Here is a 22,802-nt window from a genome sequence, read left to right on the forward strand (position 1 = left end):
CTTTCATACCTTGAAACTAAAAGAACAAAAAATAGGGAACTGCAGAGAGTCATGAAGATAGTCTGGTCCAGCTGCCTTGAGAGGTATGTGTCATAAGTTTCTCAGGTTAGAGCTCAGGGCTCCGGGGGCACTGTGCATCTATCTTTCAGTTCCTAAGAAATTAAGGTACTCCCTCAGGCACTGAAGCATCCCACCCACCCCCAACTCCATGCATCTCTGCATTCGCAAGAGGTCAGCAAAACATATAGAAGTTTGGCAGAACAATTAGTCTTCAACATTAATCTTATGTGCCTGTATAGCTTGTAAACATTATTGTGTCCTGACAACTACAATTGTATCCTTAATGGAAATCACTATTGTATTTGGTTATAAAAAGTGTAATGACTTTTGATAAATTTGTCTCCACCTCAGTCTTCCTTCAACCTGGCCTGGTTTTTATTCCCATCAATTATATCAGAAAACCTTGGTTCAGTAAGTAAGCTCTGGCATTTACAAACAGAACTTCTGCAACATAAATAAAAGTCACCCTAAAATAAAATGGTATGCAAGTGGTAATAAATGAATAAATAAATAAATAAATAAATAAATAAACAAATAAACAGACATGACAGAATCACAGGAACATGTTTTCTGAAGGGTCCTTTATTAACATGCAAGCATGAAATGTGTATAGACTATGGACTGATTTTGTGATGTCTGATTTTCCATTTCATAATATGAATTTTTGTTTGTTTGTTTGTTACTACAAGATGTTTTAATTAGATGAGAAATGCGGAGTTTAAGGGGAGCAGAATCTTCCATAAAAAAGAATGCTTTTGGTTTTGTTGTGCCTGATGAAAAATAGAAATGGATGATCTACATTTAATTCAATGGAAGGTGCCTTAATTCGAAAACCGACTTCACTTCCAGTGCCAGCTGCAGCCTCTGTGCCTTCTTCATTTATTTCCACAAAAGTCTTATGGAAAACATTGGACAAAAACAGGTTTCTTTCTGAAGACATGTTCGAGAAATCAGCTTTACTCTGGCTAAAAGCGTCAGTCATCCCCATATCTCTCAGGACTGACTTGAGATCATAACTCTCCTCCATCTTGAACTTGGGGAGGTACAGCTGCACATCGAATGTGTCCATCATGTTTTCGCTGGTCCATTTATCCAGCTTTTCATAGGTGATGACTCTCTCCAGCTGCAGGATCAGAACCCAGAAACAGTTAACAAATCAGAGAGAAAAAAATAGGCCATCAAGGAGAGTACCATCACTTTCTCTGCCTAGGGCAGCAAAACTCACATTTGGAAGTCCATTGGTTAAGTGTTGAGCACTTTCTACTGTCTAACTACTGAGTCTCCGCTTTGCAGTTATAAACATAAGAATTAGACTTTGTTTTGAAAGGGAACTATTTTTACCATAGTACACAAGGTGTCAAGTAAACTAAAATACCCTAGAAAAAAATCAACCACTTGGATATTTTTTTACAGGAACCATATACTGTGGTGTAAGTTGCATGTTAAGAGATGTATGAGTCTGTCCTGTCAAGCTGATTAGATTAGAAGCTACTAACAGATTAGTTAAGCATACAGCTGTTTGTGTCAGTGAGGGCGTTTCTTCAGAGAATTAGATCATGAAGACTCCAACACAACAAACATGTAAATTTGTTCATGAATGACTCTGAGTAGACTAATCAGAGGTGACAGAACTATGGAAGGCAGTGCCTGGCTGAAGGAAGGAAGCATGTCCTTCATGTCTGTACCTTTCTATGGTCTCCTCTGGTTATTGTTTCCTGCCCACTATGATGTAAGCTGCTCTGCCACAGCATGCTTCATAGCATGGACTGAAATGAAGACCAAAATCAACATCTCCCATAAGAGATTTCTTTTAGGAGTAAATTTCAGTAACATAGCCTCCAAACTACTCATTTTTCTAACATTGAACACAGTTCATTGAAAACAGCTCATTGAAAACAAAAATCTCAGAAAAAAATAAAATGCCTATATTTTATAATCACAATATTATAAATGATGGCAAGAATGAATTAAAAGTGGGGAAAAGAAAAACTCCAACATTTATGACTACATTTTTATATTGGGCATAGGATACCTCAACTGCCCTTAATAATTTGAAAGTTCCAAGAATAATGTATGAATGTGTGCATAGGACTATTTGTAAATGTATATAGGATTTGACATTTTATTAATATTTTTGCACCAAAGCATACACTTCTGTTCATTTGAGAGTTATAACTAAGTATTGGCTGTGACAAAGTTGCAAATGGTATACATTAATAATGTTGCAATATCTTCATCTCAGGACCCTGAATTCCAGAGAAGCTGCCTGTTATGACTGTAATGGTTATCAGTCTACACAAATGTTACCATTACCATCCTGTCTAGTTATACACATTTTAAAGAACAATATAAAAATCTTTTCTGTATACTAGCAGAGCCATGAAAGCTTACCAACATTAAGAGCATAGTACATATGAAAAATTAGAGAACAGGCAAAGAAAGACAGGAGATCTATTGCAAGAGAGGGTAATGTTCCATTTGAGTATATAGTTGCTCAGACACAAGGTAGATGAGACTTAGTAGGACAAACAGTGTAAATGGAGATGGTATGGGGAGAGGTCCTTTTCTCCTGAAAATTATTTGATTAAAAATATTTTTTAAAAAGTTGTGCAACACACCATATGTATAATTATATAAATAAAATACAATTATATACAGAAATAAGTACAAGTGATTCAAAAAATTAATTTGAAAACTGGAGGATGCCCATGTGGTTCAGAGTACTAGTTTCTCTTCTAGTGGATTTGTATTCTTTGTGTGTTTTGTTTAAATAATATATTTTATTATATTTTGACAATGTGATTCAATAGATCTCAATTTTTACTCGTTCCTTCTCCTCCTATCCTTTCCCACAGATTCAGTCCCTCTACTCTCCCACTTGTGTCCTCTTTTTTTCCTTTTTATTGAATGTTTCATATATTTACATTTCTAATGTTATCTCTTTTCCTACACTCCAAAAAAGGACCTTCCATAGGACCAAAAGCTTCTCCTCCTATTGATGTCAGACCATGCCATCCTGTTACATTGGTGCCTCCATGTGTACTCATTGGTTGGTGTTGTAGTCCCTGGAAGCTATGGGAGGTTTGGTTGGTTGATAATGTTGTTCTTTGTATGGGGTTTTATACCCCTCAGCTTCTTCAGTCCTTTCTCTAGCTTCTCCATTGGCGTCCCTGTGCTCAGTCTGATGGCATACTCATTTTTATCAGTAAGGTTCTGTCAGAGCCTTACAGGAAAGTGTCATATCAGGCTCCTGTCACCAAAAACTTCTTGGCATCAGCAATAGTATCTGGGTTTGCTGGCTGCGTATGGGAAGAATTTCTAGGTGAAGCAGTCTCTGGATGACCTTTTCTTCAGTCTTGCTTTACTCTTTGCCCCTATATCTTCTCCAGTGAGTATTTTTTTCTCCTTTCTAAGAAGGACTAAAACATTCACATTTTGGTCTTCCATCTTCTTGAGCTTCATATGGTCTGTGAGTTGTTTCTTGGGTAAGTTGAGCTTATGGGCTAATATCCACTTATCAGTGTGTGCATGCCATGTGTGTTCTTTTTTTACTGGGTTACCACACTCAGGATGATACTTTCTAGTTCCTTCAATTTGCCTAGGAATTTTACAGTCATTGTTTTCAATAGCTGAGTAGTACTACATTGCGTAAATGTACCACAATTTCTGTACCCATTCCTCTGTTGAAGGATATCTGGGTTGTTTCCAGCTTCTGGTTATTATAAATAAGGCTGCTATAAGCATGGTGCAGCATGTGTCCTTGTTATATATTGGAGAATCTCTTGGGTACAAGCCCAGGAGTAGCATAGCTGGGTCCTCAGGTAGCATTATATCCAATTTTTGAGGAACTACCAGATTGACTTTCAGAGTGGTTGTACTACCTTGCAATCCCACCAACAAAGGAGATGTGTTCCTCTTTCTCCACATCCTTGCCAACATTAGCTGTCACCTGAGTTTTGGTCTTAGCTATCCTGACTGGTGTGAGGTAAAATCTCAGTATTGTTTGATCTGCATTTCCCTGGTAACTAAGGATGCTGAATATTTCTTTAGGTGCTTCTCAAAATTCCTAATCAATTCCTTCATAGAATAAAGAGCAATTTGCAAATTCATTTGGAATAATAAAAATACCAGAATATCAAAAATGATCCTCAGCAATAAAAGAACTTCTGGGGGAATCACCATCTCTGACCTTAAGCTGTTTTACAAATCAATTGTGATAAAAAGTGCATGGTATTGGTGCACAGACAGGCAGGTATGTCAATGGAATAGAATTGAAGACCCAGAAATGAACCCATGTACCTATGGTCACTTGATCTTTGAAAAAGGAGCTAAAACCATCCAATGGGGGGGAAAAAAAGGAGCATTTTCAACAAATGGTGCTGGTTCAACTGGAAGTCAGCATGTAGAAGAATGCAAATAGACTTACTGTATCTCTTTGTACAAAGCTCAAGTTCAAGTGGATCAAAGATCTCCATGTAAAACCTGACTAACCAAACCCACCACAGCTCCCAGAAACTAAAACACCAACTAATAAGTTCTCATGAAGAGACCCATGGCCCCATATGTTGCAGATGATAACATTCTCTGTCATCAATGGGAGGAGAGGCCCTTGGTCCAGTGAAGGCTCGTTTTCGAAGTGTAGGGGAATGCCAAGACACTGGGGTGGGAGAAGGTGGTTGGGAGAGGGAGCACCTTCATGGAGGCAATGGAAGGGAGACGGGGGATGGGATTGAAGAAAATGAAATAACATCTGAAATGTAAATACAGAGAATATCTAAAAAGTCTAAAAAAGAAAAGAAGGACTTATAGCTAACAAAACCCAAAACAAAACAGGTACACTGAAAATAATAGAAGAGAAAGTTGGGCAGAGCTTAGAACACATAGGCACAGGGGAAATTTTTCTGAAGAGAACACCAATGGCATATGCTCTAAGATCAAGAATCAACAAGTGGGACCTCATAAAATTGTAAAACTTCTGTAAGGCGAAGGACACCTTCAATAAGTAAAAACAGCAGCCAACAGATTGGGGAAAAATCATTACCAATTTACATCTGGTAGAGGGCTAATATCCAATATACAAAGAGATCAAGATGTTAGACTCCAGAGAATCAAATATTCCTATTAAAAGCAGGGTACACAGCTAAACAAAAAATTCTCAGCTGAGGAATACCGAATGGCTGGGAAGCACCTCAATAAATGCTCAACATCCCTAGACATCAGGGGATCCAGATTCTTATCCAATCATCTTCATGGTGGCTTACAGCTGTCTATATATCTCCAGTTTTAACACATCGAATGTATTCTTGTAGTCACTACAGACTCTACATGCGCATAGTGTTCAGACATACATGCAGACAAAATACTCTTACACATAAAATAATAAAATAAAATAAATTATGGTGATTCATTTGCGTCTGAGAAGTAGTTCTACCTAAAAATCCTACTTAGTACAGAAGAGCCCTGTGTGATCTAAGACACCAAAAAGGGAGTTAATCCATCCTACAGTTTTTGTATATATTAATCTGAAGAGGGTCTGCAACTTACTTCCATAAACAGAAGTAGTGCTGCCCTCTGACACAAACAAGGGTTATTGAACATGAAAGCCTTTTATGCATTTAGTATGGCTTCCAGGTTTCCATGAGTTATTTTTTTCTGTAGGTAAACACTTAATCTCCACAAGCAGTGGGCAACTAGTGTCCTCAATCTAGTTACAAGGTGCTTGGTCCTGCTTGGCAATTAAATGCCAGGGTTCCAATGGTTGTACCTGGTCTAGATTACTAGCTTCCAACTGCTGACACATCAAATGACACATTATGAGGAAATGGTCATCAATCTATAATAAAATTATATAAAATTTTAAAATCATGTGACTGTATTTGTTTGATCTATTTATTATTGTGCCTCATGTTTAAAAAATTATTTTTTGTCTACAAACAGAACCATGAGAACATTTTGCTTTGTTTAATATAATAAAACATTATCTCCCCTCTACCCCATGGCAAGGGACAAAGAAACATCTTGTTGGTGGCATTGTTCTTATATGAGTCAAGGCATAAAAGATGTCAGTCCTTTCTTTTTCCTAGTCCTTGGTTTTTGCCTGGCTTGGTGACAAAGCTTGGCTTATGCCTAGAACTCATAAAAATTAAATCAAATCCAATCCACGTAGCACAGTGTGGGAGGAGGAAGACAGAGACCTTTAGATTGCCACACTACGTTCAGACAAGCCCTCCAGCACAAAGCATAGGTCATCGATACATCTTGTTACTACAACACCTGGCACAGATGAAGAATGTCACCCAGCAACCAGCCAGCAGCTGGCACCATTTCTCACCAGCAGCGCCACCAGCACCACTCAGGAGAGCAGGACCTGAGCCTCACTCAGGCAGCACAGTGGAGTTGGCCCTGGTGGCCAGCTGGTGTGGGTGAGCCAACACTGAGGTTATAAGTGTGGTAGAGCTAACCACCCCACCCTACTGTATTAGGGTAGTGAGCACATGTGGGTGATGCCTCTCCTCCCCTCTCTGCATCCCTCACTTCCAGAGGCAGTCAGGAGCCCAGACCCTTGGGTCCTGAAATCAGGTAAGCTGGCCTTGCCTCTCAGGAGCTGAAGCATTGGGAGAGTGTGCCCCGCACTTATCTGTACAGAACATAGAGCTGGCTATTGAGGAGGGATGCAGGAGAGCTGGTCAAGGGGTACTGGAGAGCCTGGGAGAGCTGGCCCTGCCATTTCCCTGACCGGACTTGAGCAGCCTGGGCAGAGGGGTGATGCCTTCTGCCCCTTCGTCCCTCACCACCTGTACAGCCTTGAGAAGAGCAGATCCCAGGGTCATGAGAGCTGTTGAGCTGGCCCTGGCCCTCACTTACTGCACTATTCAGAACTGAGCTACCCCTTGCCTGGGTAGTGCTGATCATTGTCAAGGGGAAGTGGGTGAGATTGCCTTAGGACAGGGCATGGGGAATCTTCTCCCACTGATCATCTGGCATGAGGTGCTGTTGGGGGGTGTATGTAATGTCCTATCTCCCTCTCCTCTGCTCACTCCTCACAACCTGCAGCTGTCAGGAAAATTGGCCCTGAGCTCATGAGAGACGGTAAGCTAGCCCTCCCCCATCAGTAGCCGACTCACTTGGGAGAGCAGTTCCTGCAGCTCACCTGGGCAACCCAGTGGAACTGGCCCTCATGACAAAGGCATAGGTGAGTCAGCCCAGGGGCTGAGAGCAGGAGAGCTGGCCTACCCCCTCGTGGATACAGAAAATGAATGAGTGGGCCCTGAGCCTTGAATGGACGGCATAGTGGAGCTGGCTCTGGAGGCATGAGTGTGGGTGAACCAGGCCTGACCCTGCCTCCTGCTGATGACAGCATTGGGTGGCCCAGAAGGAGCAGTCCTGGAGAGCTCATCCTACTGGTGAGGATAAGTGAGAACCAGAACTCCGAGATGGCTCACTTCAAAATCTGTATTATCTTAGAATAGCTGGGACATGTGAACGGGCCATTACTGATGATGCAAAGCTGCAGGGTCTCCATGACACAGGGAAAGAATAGGAAAACCAGGAGACGTCTGGGTGAGGAGGCAAAATTAATGGTGTTGTACAAGTCAGAGATCTCAACCCAAACTAGTGACTCACTGCAATGAGCATTTGCAAGTAAAGATATGTGGACAGAAGGATATACAATGGGTCACACTGTGACACAGTGCAGCTTCCACAGTGAAATCTTTTTCTCACTTTTGTTTTCTTCTTGTTTGCTGTGTGTGTGTGTGTGTGTGTGTGTGTGTGTGTGTAATTTTGGGGGAAAGTTGCAAAAGCAGATATAAGGGGATAGAGAGATGAGTAAACTGTGGTACATAATGTGAAACTCACAAAGAATCAATAAAATAGTTTTTTAAAAGTTATTAATTCAAAATAAAAGTAAATCTTGAAATGAGTAGTTTCTGACAACCTGAGAAGACCCAAGACAACTCAATGTGTAATCCCAATTTGTCATTAACATCTCCATATCTGTGTTCATGTGGCATATATGTACCCCCTGTTCTATAGGTGTCTATAGTTACCTAAGCTTTCTAAAAACAAGTAGTAGTATTAACTTTATAGAATTGCATAAAGTACAAGCAATGTTATATCAGACCCAAAGGCTATATTCCCATGCAGAAATTTAACTTCAGCAGGGAGAAGTCCTCATGATTTTCTCTCTAAAGCATAGCAGCAAATACAGAATTCATTTTATATGAGACAGACAGATGTATCTACCTGTTCCAGGCCGTCCACTTCTTCTGGAAGCAGAAGAAAAAGGCTGAGGTCACGGTTCTGGTAGTGGAGTTGAAGGCCTATGGTTTGCAGCTCCTCAATGTGGAAGACTTGAAGACTCTGTTTCATTGACATCATTTGCACAGGTTTGCTTGTGGTCTGCAAAAGGAAACAATAACATCACAGGTTCTTCATCCAGTCACCCACGGTGTCCTTTCATCTCACACTTCAGCAAAACTAGCAATCTTCTGATACACACTAATTTTTCCCAATGTAGCTTCTGAAAAGTTCTACTAATCACATCAATGGGAGTGAAATAAAAGAGTTCTGTCTCATCATCTACCAGGCAATGTGGTTATGCTACATTAAGTGGATTGATTCTACTAAGTGCATAAAGGAAGAAATGAGTAAAAACCATAAAAGTACTAATGACCCCCAGAAACTATGGGTCATTTTACACACAAATATTTGACAAACCTAGGAAGTATTTTCAGTATCAACTGTAAAAAACTGAAGTGCATTCAAAATGAAAAGCATGCAATAGATTAGAAAGAAATACTTGTAACAAAATTGTCAGATAGAGGACTTCTGTTATGTGTACAAGTACTGACACAGACCAGAAGAGGCATCAGATTCCCTGGAGTTGGAGTTACAGGTAGTTTTGAGCTTCCCCACATGGGTGTTAGGAATCAAAACCTAGTCACCTGAAAGAACAGCAAGAACTCTTAACTGCTAAGCCAGCTCTCCAGACCCATGTGAAGCATTTTTCAACAAAATCAACTGCCAATGAAGGCACAAAAAAAACTTTTTGCAATCGATTGCTATAGATAATAGGATTTACATATTATATGTGGAGCTGAGGTTAATCAGAAGGCCTTATCCTTAAGCTGATAAAGCCTTGTAACCAGGCCATCAATTGTAGTAAAGTGATGGCTCCCAGGGTGCACAGACAATGTCACCAAGTAGAGTCCTCTTTGGATCTCACTGTTCAAAATGATACCTATGTCAGCAAGCTTTGAGGTGTTATAATGTTCTCTCTCTAGAAATTAAAAATTAATCTTATCAACCTATTTTCCAGAGTAAAAGAGCTACTGTGGGTAGCTATCTATGGCCATTGTGGTCTAGAAAACAAACAAACAGAAACAAAACCTAGAGTTCAGCCAGAGAGAAAAATGATAGAAGAAATTCAGTGAGGGGAGATAATGACACAACAATCCTGACATTTTGGTTTAGCCACATTCTGGCCTGCAGTTCTTTGGGTCATAAATTTGAAAGGTCATATGTTTCCATTGACATGTCTCAGTTGCTAGCTGGTGATGCTGCATGGATGCTAGGAGCTGCTGATGCTGGGACTTAGTGAGGAAGTTGTATCACTGGAGTATTGACCTCAGTCTGTCTGTCTGTCCATCTGTATATCCATCTCCCCACATTGTGGTTTGAATATGCTTGTCTCATGGGAAGTGGTACTGTTAGGAGGTGTGGCCTTGTTGGAGGAAGTATGTTACTGTGTAGGTCGACTTTGAAGACTCCTAGTGCTCAAGTTCCTCCCAGGGATGAAGAGATCCTCCTCCTGCTGCTTTCAGAAGAGGCATTCTCTTTCCTTGTTGCTTTCAGAAGAAGATGTAGGGCTTTCAGTTCCTCTCTCACCATGTCTGCCTGCACACTGCCATGCTTCCTGTTATGATGATAATGGATTGAACCTCTAAAGCTATAAACTACTCCCAATGAAATGTTGTCCTTTTTAAAAGTTGCTTTGGTCATGGTATCTCTTTTATAGCAATAGAAACCCTAACTAAGACTAAGACAAATCTCTCTCCCTCCCTCCCCCGTCTCTCTCCCTCCCCCGTCTCTTTCTCTCTCTCTCTCTGTCTCTCTGTCTCTGTCTCTGTCTCTCTCTCTCTCTCTCTCTCTCTCTCTCTCTCTCTCTCTCTCTCTCTCTCTCTCCCCCCATCTCCCTACCTCTTCTGTACCATAAAGTAAGCAACTGCTTTGTTATTGACTTTCTGCATTAATGTTCTGCAGGGATAGCTGACCATGAACTAGAGCTCTAAAATTGTGAGCTACCATCTTTTCTTCTTTCAAGTTGTTTAATCTGAGGGATTTTTGCCCTGGTGATGGTAAGCTGAAAGCCCTTGGAATCTCTCAGATCTATCTCTAACTCTGTATCAACATGCCTCCTTTATACACATACACTTTGCTAAAATTAAATTAATAGAAACAATAGAACTTATTGTGTGGTAATCTGGTTTTTGAAGTTTAGCTCAGACATACCTCCACTTACTTAGTTACTTCTAATTCTCAACTGGGAAATAAATATAAAACCCACTCCACTGGGCTCCTCCATGATCAGCAGCATGAACTGATAAAGTATGCAAATAACCTGTCTTCAGAGAAAATCAAGGAAATACTAAGTTTCAGGTCAATGGGAACAGAGAACTCTGTCCCGCACCTTCCCTTCCCTAATTAGAGTAAGGGTATAGGAAGATATTAGAAAAGAAAATAGATTTAATATAGAATATTTTGCTTTTGCAAGGTCATATGAAAATCCAAAGTGCCTTTCGGCCACCTCTTACCTTGTTTATTCTGAAAGGCTTTTCAGTTGTGTTTTGCACAGAGAACTGATGTTCCCAGGTCCCTTTGAAATAAAGAGCATTCACCAGAACCATCTTGGTCTTGTTGCTTACTGACTCATCCGGGAGGAGATTTGGAATTTTACCTACGAGAGCAGGACAGGTCTCAAAATGACTACTGGAATATATACGATAGATTAGATTGAACTTAGATTAGATTCTTTCTTTCTTTTTTTATTTTATTTTTTTTTTCAGGAAACGAAACGTTTTCTTTTAAAATTTTGTTCGCAGCTATTCCGGAATGGAACGATTTATGATTAAGTAGTATGAAGCTGTAAATTGTTAATTTGATCTGAACTCCCACAGGTTTTTTACAACTGTCCACCAAAATGCTCTGGATTCCTGAAGGAAAGACACGTGCACGCACACACACACACACACACACACACACACACACACACAAGCAAGCAAGCAACACACAGCCTTTTGTTTAATATGCCCTAAGCAGCTCAAAGGCTGGGTCACTTTTGTTACCCAACACCCAATCCTGGAAGTGGCCCCCAGAACTGTTTCTGCTTCTGCTTCTGAGTTACATGGCTGGATGCTTTCTCTCCTGGTCCCTCTGTTTCCCACAGGGGCGATTCTAAAACCTCCCTTTCCTTCCTGCTCCCTTGCGCAGGAAATTTAAAGTCCCGCCTCTGTCTTTCTGCTCTGCCATTGGCCGCCGGCCAACCAATGCCAACTGGGGTAGAGACACTCAGTATTTTACAGGCAGATGTGCTGGTTCTCCTGTAATGTTGGCAGTCAGATTAACGCAAATAGCTATAGAACCAGTTCACAACAGTAGCACACTTTTTCTCAATAGCTATGAAGAATTCCTGGATAAAAAGTACCCTAACTTCAGTGGTACTGGTCATTTTACAGCCTCAGTAAAGAGTTACGTGGCCGTGTCGGTAGGCTTCGAGGGTTACTCTCACTTAACCTTTGTTCCAAAATGCTAATTCATCAACCAGCGCAAGAATATGAAATGTGTTGGTTACACAATGGTGAGACACAAGTTATTATTTGCAAACAATATGGTTAACTAGGAAAATAAAATGTGAACTTCGTATAAATGTTGAATTACATAACTTCCTGCAAAATATACTTTTCTCCTAGCAATAGATAATAGGGAAGGGATAGTTGCCTCTGCGTGATTTGTCACATTAATAAAATTATTGATGGCAAATATTGGTTTAGTTAGCTAGCTTATTTGTTTCTTTGTATGTCTGACAAAAAGCCTGTTTATGCAGCCCAAGTCTAGTGTGGAGAACTTAACACAGAGCCTAAGCAGGCCCTAGACTCATTATCTCTCTGACTCGGTCTCCAGTGGGAAGACTTTATGAGCCCAGCTTACTACATTATTGTTAAACTTTAGAAACTGGACAATGAAATGCTCTTAACCAGCTACATTCAACATTATCAGTTGTTCTAATTAAAACACCTCCAGCTTCCCCCATAACTTCCAAACTGCTCCTCCCCACCAGAAACCACAAAAGGATCTCAAGTACACTTAGATGTAATTTCTTTATAGTTTCTTTTACTCTAAACAGTCAGTCCATTCTACATTTTAGACAGGACTTACTGGGAAGGCTACCAATCTAAAACTTAGAGGTAGACATAGGACAAAAGTTCTGAATATTTAACATGTGTCCCACAGTTCCACTAAGGAAATACATAGGCATTCATGGCACAATATCATACAAATATGTTGAAGCTTAGAGCAAGCCGTTGGCTGAGCCCTGGGCAACAGCTTACCCCCAGTCTGGCTTCCAACCCAGGAGTTGATATCCTTCCTGATCTGTCCAGAAGCCTTGACAAAGTTAACAGACTGTGGTTCTGCACAAAAGTATGTTCTCATGTCCTCCAAATATTTCTGAAAGACAGTTAAGATACCAAACTGAGAAATTAGTTTTGTATACATTATTTTAAACAAAAATATCATTAAGGGGGACAACCGCAGGCTTGCACTCCACCCATACCATGTCTATTTCTTCATTCCAGGTAAGGGTCAGAATGAAAATTTAGTCTCCTTCAAAACTAACTAGACATATTGAACTACAGGTACAGAAAAAAATCTGCCAACTCATGGTACTGGGTACCTGCTTCTTGACTACTTTTAAATATATATATTATAATTGCATTATTTACTTCCTTCTTTTTCTCTTTCCAAGCCTTCTCATATACTTTTTGATCTCTTTCAAACTCATGGCCTATACTTTTTATTAAGGTATATGTATATGTGCATGTACATATATGTATATACGTATATATTCTTAAATATATAAACACATCCTGCTCAATCTGTATAAGCTTACTTGCATGGATGCTTTGTTTTTTGTTTTCTTCAGGCATGGAACTTGAAGTCTAATGAAAAGAGGAGACTATAAGTCACAAGGGGTTACCCAGTAGCCGAAGGATTTTCAGACCTGGGAGTGGCTTTCTGTGGGAGACATAAGAGCACAGCAAAAACTCTTGGGTCCACAAGTTTCCAAACTCCCAGGAACTTAGAGCAGCCTGAAGCAGACTACATTCTGCCAGACAACTGACCTGGAAGTGAGATCAAAGCCTCACCAAGGGTTTTGAGTGAGCCTGGCCTCTGCCTTGGGAGCTACGATGTTGCACCCTATGGCTCTTCTCATAGCTGACAGTAACTGAGGTTGTACCTGCTGCAGCACCTGCCCTGGGAATGTGGTTTCTTTTCCCCAGGAGCTACTGTATTAGTCCCTTAGTTCGCTTATTTCTTGGAGGACTAGTAAGAATAAAAGAGTCCAGAGAGTAAGTCCTATTACCCCAAAAGGCTGTGCGGTCCACAAGGGAATTTAAGAACCAGCAAAACTAAAACAAAAATGCCCTTACCCCAATATGAGTCACTACTCCCTATTAATTTACCCGTGGACTCATAACAAGATGGGCAAATGCCCGTATCCCCTTTGTTTTTAACTGAGTGCTACTAAGCTCAACTTTCTTGGCTATGAGTCAAGTAGGAGCCCAAAAGCCTGGCTATAATGAGAGAGTCTTTAAGGCTATACCTGGATGGTTTTGTAGATTCAGAATCAACACAGCCCAAGGCTCTGAATTCCCAAGAACTCTCTGATGTGGGTAGCCATAAGATGCTTGAAACTACAGGATACCTACGTCTCATCTGTCCTGTCTAACTCCCTTGCTCTTTAACCCTTACATGCCTGAGTTCACTATGCTTTTTGATTTTTTTTCAAAGGGTTTGATGCACAAACTTAAGATAGAAAAATGACTGACTGTTCTCTCTTGAGTCTTAATAAGACAGAGACACCGACGTTTCCATTGGTCAGATGTTAACCATTAGCAATGGAGGAATGTTGACAAAATATCTAAAATCCTGATGGGTGAATGTTCCTCTCTTCTTATTCCAAAGACAGCTCTGTTTCCAGGAACAGCTTCCAGCCACAGTCCTGGGAAGGACACCATTTTTGGATCCTTCAGACCTACCCTACTATGCTATAACTATATATGTATACACAAGTATATGCTTTATCACTCTGTGTTTTCTTGTGAAATAAATTAGCCCAAGGTACCCTTGTCTATGAGGCCATGAGCCAGACCTATGTCAGACCCATTACAGTTTTCCTCAAAACTTGGTATTCACAGGTTACTGTAAAAGGGTTGCTTACCAGGAAATACTGGTCACATTGAAACTTTTCTGGGGGACCCTAGATAAATGTGTATTTTCTTGTTGGTTCATGCCTACCTCGATTTTCCTCACTAACCAAAAAAAGACATTTATACTCACATTATGAAATGGATATGTTTTCTCCCCATATATCCTATTAGCTGTTTTAAGTACATAAGAATTTCCGGGCTTGAGGATTTCTGCAGCAAGGGTCTGGAAATAGGACTGTATTTCTTTAGTCTTGACTGAGTTAGATTCCTTTAAAAGAGCAAGGATTAGAAAAAAATGTTGAAAAAATATATATGAGCAATCTGGAGTTAAATGAAATCATTTGATATATAGCAAGTAAAAGGTGAAAACAATTTATTCAAAATAGATAAAAGTATTTTCTTCTATGTGGCTGATATAAGAATTTAATGAAGGAACTTCATTCATAGCATACAATGGCAGACAAGAAGGACTTTGAAAGTAGAAAAAACTCTTGAAAAGGATAAAAAGGGAGATAAGACAGGAAGGAAACACAATTCTGACAAAGCACAGGCGCTCTGGATTCTCAAATATATTCTACTATATTTAGTGTTTCCAATAAAAGCTTTAAGAAGTTAATTTCTTGAACTGACCACAAAATAATCTGTTAGAAATAAGCCCTTCACAAGTGACAAATGGATAAAAAACATGAAAATACCATTTTCCTTTTCTTTTCACTATCAGGGCCAGATTTGAAGTCTTGGGTGCAGCCAAATTGAAGTACCTGTAATTTCATTAAAAATGCAAGTAAATATAATTTACAGAGAACTACACATATGACATGGCATATCTGTAAATATGAATTAGTAATACCCTCAACCACAGAAGACTTCATAACTCAACCAGGAGGCTCTGACTGACTTCTTGTGATGCCAACAAGGTCACTTAGAAGCTCTCTCAATGAAGCGTTATAAAAGTTTTTACTTGAAGTTGCTCACGGATTTATTGTGGCAATGTTAAAAATACTCTGAGGTAAAATTCTCCGTTTTTTCATCTGTTGCTCAATGATATTTTGAAAGGAAAGATAAGTGACAAAATAGAAAATCCACTAAGGTTAGAACCTAAATACAGAGAAAAATATGTGCTCTACATGTAGGACGATATTCATGGGTAAAGAAAGTAAATCCTGGGTTTTCTGACAACTGTGTTAGAACTAGGACCCCACATATGTAAACTTAAAAAATTTAGTCTATAGAAATTTAGAAGTGGTATGATTTGTTATATATAATATCCGGTCTCTAATTCATATAATTATCTACTGATCCTAATTTCCATGATCTTCCTTATTTCCAAAGTAGTTAGAATAACATAAGGGTACCCAAGCGAACAATGTTTGTACACCATGCATAAATTTTCTTCTGGCCTTTTTGTACCTGCTTCCCTTTAAAATCTGTGAGCCTCTGTCCTCCATATATTACCTTACCCATGCATTCATCCACATCCTTTGTGGTATTCTTTATGAAGAGCCAATAGATAAGCATCTCCAGAGTTTTGTGAGCCACACAGGAAAATTAATTGAGATTAATGAAAGTGTTGTGGGAACTCTGTTTTCTAGCGGTTTGGTCAGAAGCACAGGTAAAATAGCCAAGAGCTATGACTGTGCCTGAAATAGAGAAAAAACAACCTTGGTGACCCAGCCTCCAGATGCGGGATCTAATGAGATTTGTGTGTACCAAGTACCAGAGTTTGGTGAATTTGCATATGCCCCAGGTTGAAAGCCTCTAGACATCTAGTGTCAGAAGTAATGCAGCTATAATAACAAGGTTACATGTGCATAACCTTCAGGCTTATGCCAGCATTTCATTTGGAAGCTAGCAGGAAGGATGTGGTTCTTCTGCTTCCCCTAAAGTATGCCACAGTGTAACATCCTGGACCCAGGCTGCAAGAGCAGTAAGTACATCCTACCACAAGATGTATTGACTCATAGTAATAAAGTAAGGGCTACCTTTCCTAGGGTAATTTCATGCATAGCAAGTTCATTAGACTCACTGCAACTGAAGTCAGTAAAAGTTACAGCTAAGACAAGAATTACCCAGGCATAGATTTCATGTAAAAGGGACTCGAAACAGAATACACCTAAGAATGTACCTGTAGCTAAGCCTTATATACAAATTAACAAATTATTATTTAGTTGTATTCATTTATATACCTGATTACACATGTACATACATATGGCTGTTTTGCCATCTCTCTCCCCACTCCTGTGTGTGTGTGTGTGTGTGTGTGTGTGTGTGTGTGTGTGTGTGTGTTGTAAAATGCACTTTGGGAAAGCTTATAACAAGAGCATTTTCCTGTTTTAGTGCAATCTCTGAACTCTTTAGATTCCAACAGGCAACTGTGGTTCAAATACAGATGTGACCAAACAAAGCATGGGAACAGAATTCTCTTGTTGTTATTTTGTTTGGGATAGGGTACTTCCTTGTATTTCTGGGCTGGCATAGAATTCACTGTGTTCTGCAGCCTGGTCTAGAACTCATGGCTGTCCTTCTGCTGGGATTACAGCAGTGTGCCACTATACACAGCTAGACTTCTTGGATTTTCTCTATCACAGGGATGCTGAATAGTTCTCCTACTTAAAGTTCAAATATTTAAAAGCAAGTTTATCATCAAAATCAAACTGGCTAGTGCCAAACTAAAATGTCTGACCTCATCATTTATCTCTTTTTTTCTGGAGAAGATAAGTTCTTAAAGAATTTTTCAATAAACAGATGTCTTGCTGTTGAGAGAAGATGTCACTGTGTAGTTCTAACTATTTATTTAGATCTGGAACTTGATATTTAAGACCAGGCTTACCTTGAACTTACAGAGATTGGCCCCAACAATTTCAAATGGATTTCTCCGGACATCATTTTATGGTGCAGTATAAATATCTCTCTAAGTGTTTTGAGAGATATTGTAAAATGTGGCCTACGAAATTTTCAGGACCCAACTGAAATTAAACAAACAAACTAAAAACAAAACAAGACAAACATACCATTTAACTTTTATACAATGGGGGATGATGGGTTTTCACTGACCTGGGACATCTGGGCTGCAGTAGTGCCTTTGGTACCCAAATACACCATAGCTAAAGAAGTTGAGATGCCCCAGGGGGAAAAGAAGATGTTTCTACCCTCAGCAGATTCAGCCAGCTTTTTGCTAAACTCCAGAGCAAACTGGTTGATGGATACTGCTAGCGAGGCCATTGGGCAAACCTATAAAGATGATAAGACAGAGAACATACAAGTGTCAAATCTTTTCCTTTTAATTTAGCTTTTGTAAAAGTGTCTGTCCAGAGATTCAGCTATATGCATAGGAACTGATTTGATTTTAACAAAATTCAAATTCACATACCACTACCATTTCTTATATCCTAAACTAAAAAAAAAAAAAAAAAAAAAAAAAAAAAAAAAAAACAAAAAAAAAAAAAAAAAAACAAAGAATGTATGAGATTTATTTCTAAGTTTTGTTCTATGTGCCACAAGGAACAGCTAGATTCTGAACAGTTGACAGATAAGTACCATAACAGAGTTTTTCCATTCTCTGGACATTTATTACCCTTAAGCTTCTGCATAGCCTCCCAAGCTCCTTGAGAATATTTTCTTCATATATTGTCTTATATACCTAATAGCATATAGTTCAGCACTTTACCTTGAATAGTTACTTATAGGTACCTTTTCGTTCCTTACATATAATGTATACCGTTTTGGGTACACTATGTATTATTTACCTTAATTTGATACTCTGCCCAATTAAATGAAAAATGTTTATAAGAAACTGAGTAATTTCTATCTTTTTTGTTATTCACTTTTCTTTAACAAGGGAACTCAAAAATTTCCACTTTGCTATATTATATTCTTCTTCTAAAATACACATTTAATTGCTCTGGAACTTTAATTTAAAATAACTTAATGGTTATTGTTCTCAGATAGTTTTCAGATCTATTAAATGATTGATATGAATTGATGAATGCCTAAGCCTGGGACCTTCTGTAGGTACTCACATTGTGAGAAGTTGAGTCTTGTCCTAACATCCCAATTCTTACTAAGAAATTTACAACAAAGGCTTCTGGAAAGTCAAAAGTATTCTCTGTGGTCAAAACTGGAATCAAGACCAGGTGCCCATGGATTTTGGTTACAACATTGCTTTGTTCTTACTGTGATTTTGTTGAAATCCTTCCTACCCATTAAGGTATATTTGATCACACAGCTTTCCAGACTCAGGGCCACACCCAGGATGTGGTTTGTACCCATGGTGAAATATCTTGAGGAGGCCATGTGAATGACCTTTGAAAAGATAAAACCCCTTCCTGTTGTGTGGTTACTTTACACTTTCATAAAGCCTTGAAAATTTGCCAGTACTTCAGCTCCAAAGGACACCATCTTATAAGAAACTCTACTTCCTTCAAGACCATATTCCTTCATCTCACACTTTGATTACACAGTTTATATTTGTAAAACCCATGAGGTATATTCACAGGAAAAACAAATGTCTGGCTCTGTGGCAAACCCACAAGGGTAGAGAGCAAGCAACATCTTAGGGCTGGTAGATTTTTTATCTCAACATGTAGATTATGCTAAAAATGGAATTTATTTATACTAGATTTCTGAAAATCTAATGTTCCTCTAATAAAATGAATATCTTCTTGCAAATAGTTAATATCCACTTATCTTCAGTCTTATTAATACCAGCAGTAATGTATAAAGTTAAATCTAGAAAGTAAAAGCAAGAAGCCTCTCTAACAACACTCATGTTTTAAAACAACTGTAAGAAACTTTTAAACTATCACCTAACCCAATAGTCAAAAATAATTCCTGAAAGTTATAAAATTCTAAGATGAGAATTTATTCAAAAAATTTAGATATAAATACTGAGTAATCAGATTACTGTTTCATATTCTCTTTCTCTCTGCATCTGTGTTTCTTTCTGTTTGTCTGTCTTTATCTCCCCCATGTGTGTATGTGTTATACATACATGTGTGTGTATGTATGTGTGGGTATACATACATATAGAGCTATAGAACAATCTTCAGTTGTTTCTCATGAGATACCCACTATTCTTTTTTGAGACAAGGTGTGTCACTGGCCTGAGATTTTGGGATAAGTTAGTCTGTCTGACAACCAAGTCTCAAGGATTTATCTGACTCCATGACTTTAGCACTGAGATCATAAATGGAAATTACCATGCCTACCTCTTTACATGAGTTCTGGGGATCAACCTCAGGTCTGTATGCTTATAATGCCAAGAACTTTATAGATTTAACTATTTGCCAAGCCCTTACTATATCACTTACAAAGTGATTTTTTATTTTAAAAATTTTAGAAGTATGAATAATACATAAAATATTATATATAATAATAGCTATATACACTGATGACATTAAGAAAGTAAAAAAGTGGTTATAAAATCCACCATTATAAATAAGCACACATCTAGCATAACAGCTTGGACAGAACCCTAAAACCAAAGTAGTCCAACATTTCCATTTAATCTTCTACAACCTCAGGACCAAAGAAGTTAAATGGGCTGACTAAGGATTCTGAAAAGTGCATCTCTGTTCTCTTTACTATAAAATACAAATCTCATGGTCAGTGCAGCTAATGGTCTGTAGGATTTTGATGGAAAGAGCAAGATTGAATAATGTAGAGCCAACAGAAGGAGTTTAAAATGGGGATGAGAAAGAAGTTGAGGATGTGACAAGAGGGGACATCCTTATTCTTTGTCCCCTGAAAAATACCTAAGATCTCTTGCTTGTCCTCTCTGAGGACAATTCTGAATCTTACATTATGAATCTGTTTGGAACAGAATATGACAATGTCATTGCTTCCCAGCATTTCTTTACTTGCCAGAACCATTTTCTGAGAGAGCTCTTATGTCGGAGTGGTCCTGAAGAGTAAGATGTGCTCAGAGTCTCATGTTTCCTACAGCAGGGAAAGGAACACAGGCACAAAGCATGCTGACAAGCGGAGAGACGGGTTACGGAGAGGGCATGAACAAGCCATTCGCACCATGTATCAATTTCACACTGTCAGGCAAACCTATATAAAAGGTTATAAGGAGTGGCACTCAATTATCTTAAGAATTCTTCATTTCCCTTTGTTAAATTGGCAGATGCAGCTCATGTAGCTGGCAAATCGGCATGACTGAAAAAATCTGCCCAGGTTTCTCACAACTCCCAGAACAGTCAAAGGTTTCCTGAAATGAATGTCTTCCTCTTAGTCAAACAAACTTTAAACCAGTTCAATGTTAAGTATCTGACTTGTTCAGGAAAAAAAAAAGTTAGAATAATGCAACCTTCCCCATTATCCTGAGTTTTTAGACAAGGTATTGATAATTTGATAGGTGTTACAATAACAAAACCATAAACATTTTTGATCAAAGAAATATTTACAATACCTTATTTCCCTCTCCTGGAGCAAACTTGACAAATTGTTCCTTTAGTAAAAGAGTGTGGCTAAAGAGTTAGGTAACTTTTAACTGAAGAAACTTAAAAAAAAAAAAAATGTAGCCCCTCCTTCTTCTGAGCCCCACCCTCGATTCACTTTCACAAACCAGAACACTGTTCCCTTTTCAAGATTATCTTGGCCAAAGCTTCAAATAACTCAGAGAGGTAGACAGCTGAGTTCTTGCCTGAATTATTAATTACCAACATTTTCCATGCAGGACTTCATGCAGAGACGTGAATTCTGACAAAGTGTGACTCATACATTCCAAACTAAATCCCTCCTGCAGGTTGCCAACTAACAGCAATTAATAAAGATTCTACCGGTATGTTTCTAAGAAAAAAAAAGGGGGACAGTTTCAAGTGGAATTGTAATGGGGCATAAAATTGAAAACATCATCAGTGCATAACTTGTTGCTGATTGTTAAGGCATCCTCTAAAGTGCTCGGTAAGAAACACACAGGCCTAGTTCTGCTTTTCTTGCAACACTGGAACAAAACCCAGGGTGTGACTTGGATCAGGGTCAATTCCTTTATCAACAGAAACAAAACCTCCCTTAGTGCTTTAAATATCTTTGTTAGGTGGGATATTGTTCACCATTTTCTGCTTTTCTCACTAGCCTTCAAGCAGCTACTTTTTTTAATTTATCATATAGAAAAAAAAAAAAAAAAACCAAGAGAGCATCAGTATTACTTTTAGGCATGTGGAGGAATGGTGATGAGAATCAAGATAGTAATGGGAACACTAAAAATAGCTCAGAGGACCAAAGGGCATTGATGGTTTCACTTTTCATGAGTGTATACAGCTCTTCTGGTAAACTGAAGACCACTCTGAAGACCACGGTGGAGCGTCGCTCTGGCTTGCACAAGTGAATAAAACTTGTGGTAGGAAATTTGATGTGCCTACTGAGCCTGTAAAGAGCTGATACAATTATCCATTTCCAGCTGTATTTTTAGCTGAATGCACTGTGCGGAGGCCCCAGATAGATAGACCACCGGCTTTGACTGACAGCAGCTCAGCAGGCTAATGAGGGCTCTTCCCTGCTCAGCTAGAAGGCTTGTTCCAGTAGTTTATGCTACTTATGTTGATTATCTAGTGATATCTAGATATATAAACACATTTATATCAAGATTCTGCTGAATGAGCCAATTTGTTCAACTTTGCAAAAGTCACAAGACAAAAGTGTTTTCTTTCTCCCTAAAGCTTCTCTATATTTCTTTTCCTACTTAATTAAACTTCCTGCTTAAAATGTATTGCCTATATCACTTAATTCATGGTTGTGTGTTATTTTGTTTCCTATTAGGGCAAAAAATAGCTAGTACTAGGCCCTGGTGGTACAGACCTCTAATGTGAACTATTCAGGTGGTCACAGCAGAAGGAGGAGATGATTAAAGGCCAGCGTGGGCAACTTCATTAGTCCCTGCTTCAAAAAACATAGACTGGGTTGAAGCTCACTGATAGATCACTCTTCTAGTATATGTGAAGTCACAGGATCAATAGCTAAGAGAAAATATGAAGTAATAATATTGGCTTTATTGTGATAATTTTGTTTTGTCATTGTTGTTTATTGTGTATGTACATATGGCATTAAACATGTCACTAGTAAGGTAGGATAATAAGAACAGAAAGCACAAGGAGTTGGGGTGTAAGTAGAGCTGCTCCTCTCGTCACACAATAGTCATGTTTAGACCATATTAGCAGGGAAAACAAGGACATTGGTCCTCATGGTACTAGAGGTTGGAAGCCTAAGACATGACACTAGTGTGCTCAGCTTCTGATGGGAGTGTTTCTCCAC

At 38.9% G+C, this 22,802-nt stretch overlaps 1 protein-coding gene across 1 annotated transcript; it reads right to left on the bottom strand.

Annotated features, from left to right (window-relative positions):
- Positions 1–778: 778 nt before the first annotated feature.
- On the bottom strand, positions 779–20,995 carry SERPINB10 (serpin family B member 10; the record flags this gene model as incomplete). Its single annotated transcript, XM_080925883.1, has 8 exons — positions 20,962–20,995; positions 17,604–17,780; positions 15,245–15,310; positions 14,680–14,817; positions 12,669–12,786; positions 10,875–11,017; positions 8,305–8,460; positions 779–1,183 (listed from the first exon to the last, which is right to left on the bottom strand). Exons 2-8 carry the CDS (start codon positions 17,769–17,771, stop codon positions 779–781), a joined length of 1,194 nt encoding a protein of 397 aa, XP_080782009.1. The 5' UTR covers positions 17,772–17,780; positions 20,962–20,995.
- Positions 20,996–22,802: the final 1,807 nt, after the last annotated feature.

Source organism: Micromys minutus (genome assembly GCF_963924665.1).
Source record: "Micromys minutus genome assembly, chromosome: 12".
NCBI lineage: Eukaryota > Metazoa > Chordata > Mammalia > Rodentia > Muridae > Micromys > Micromys minutus.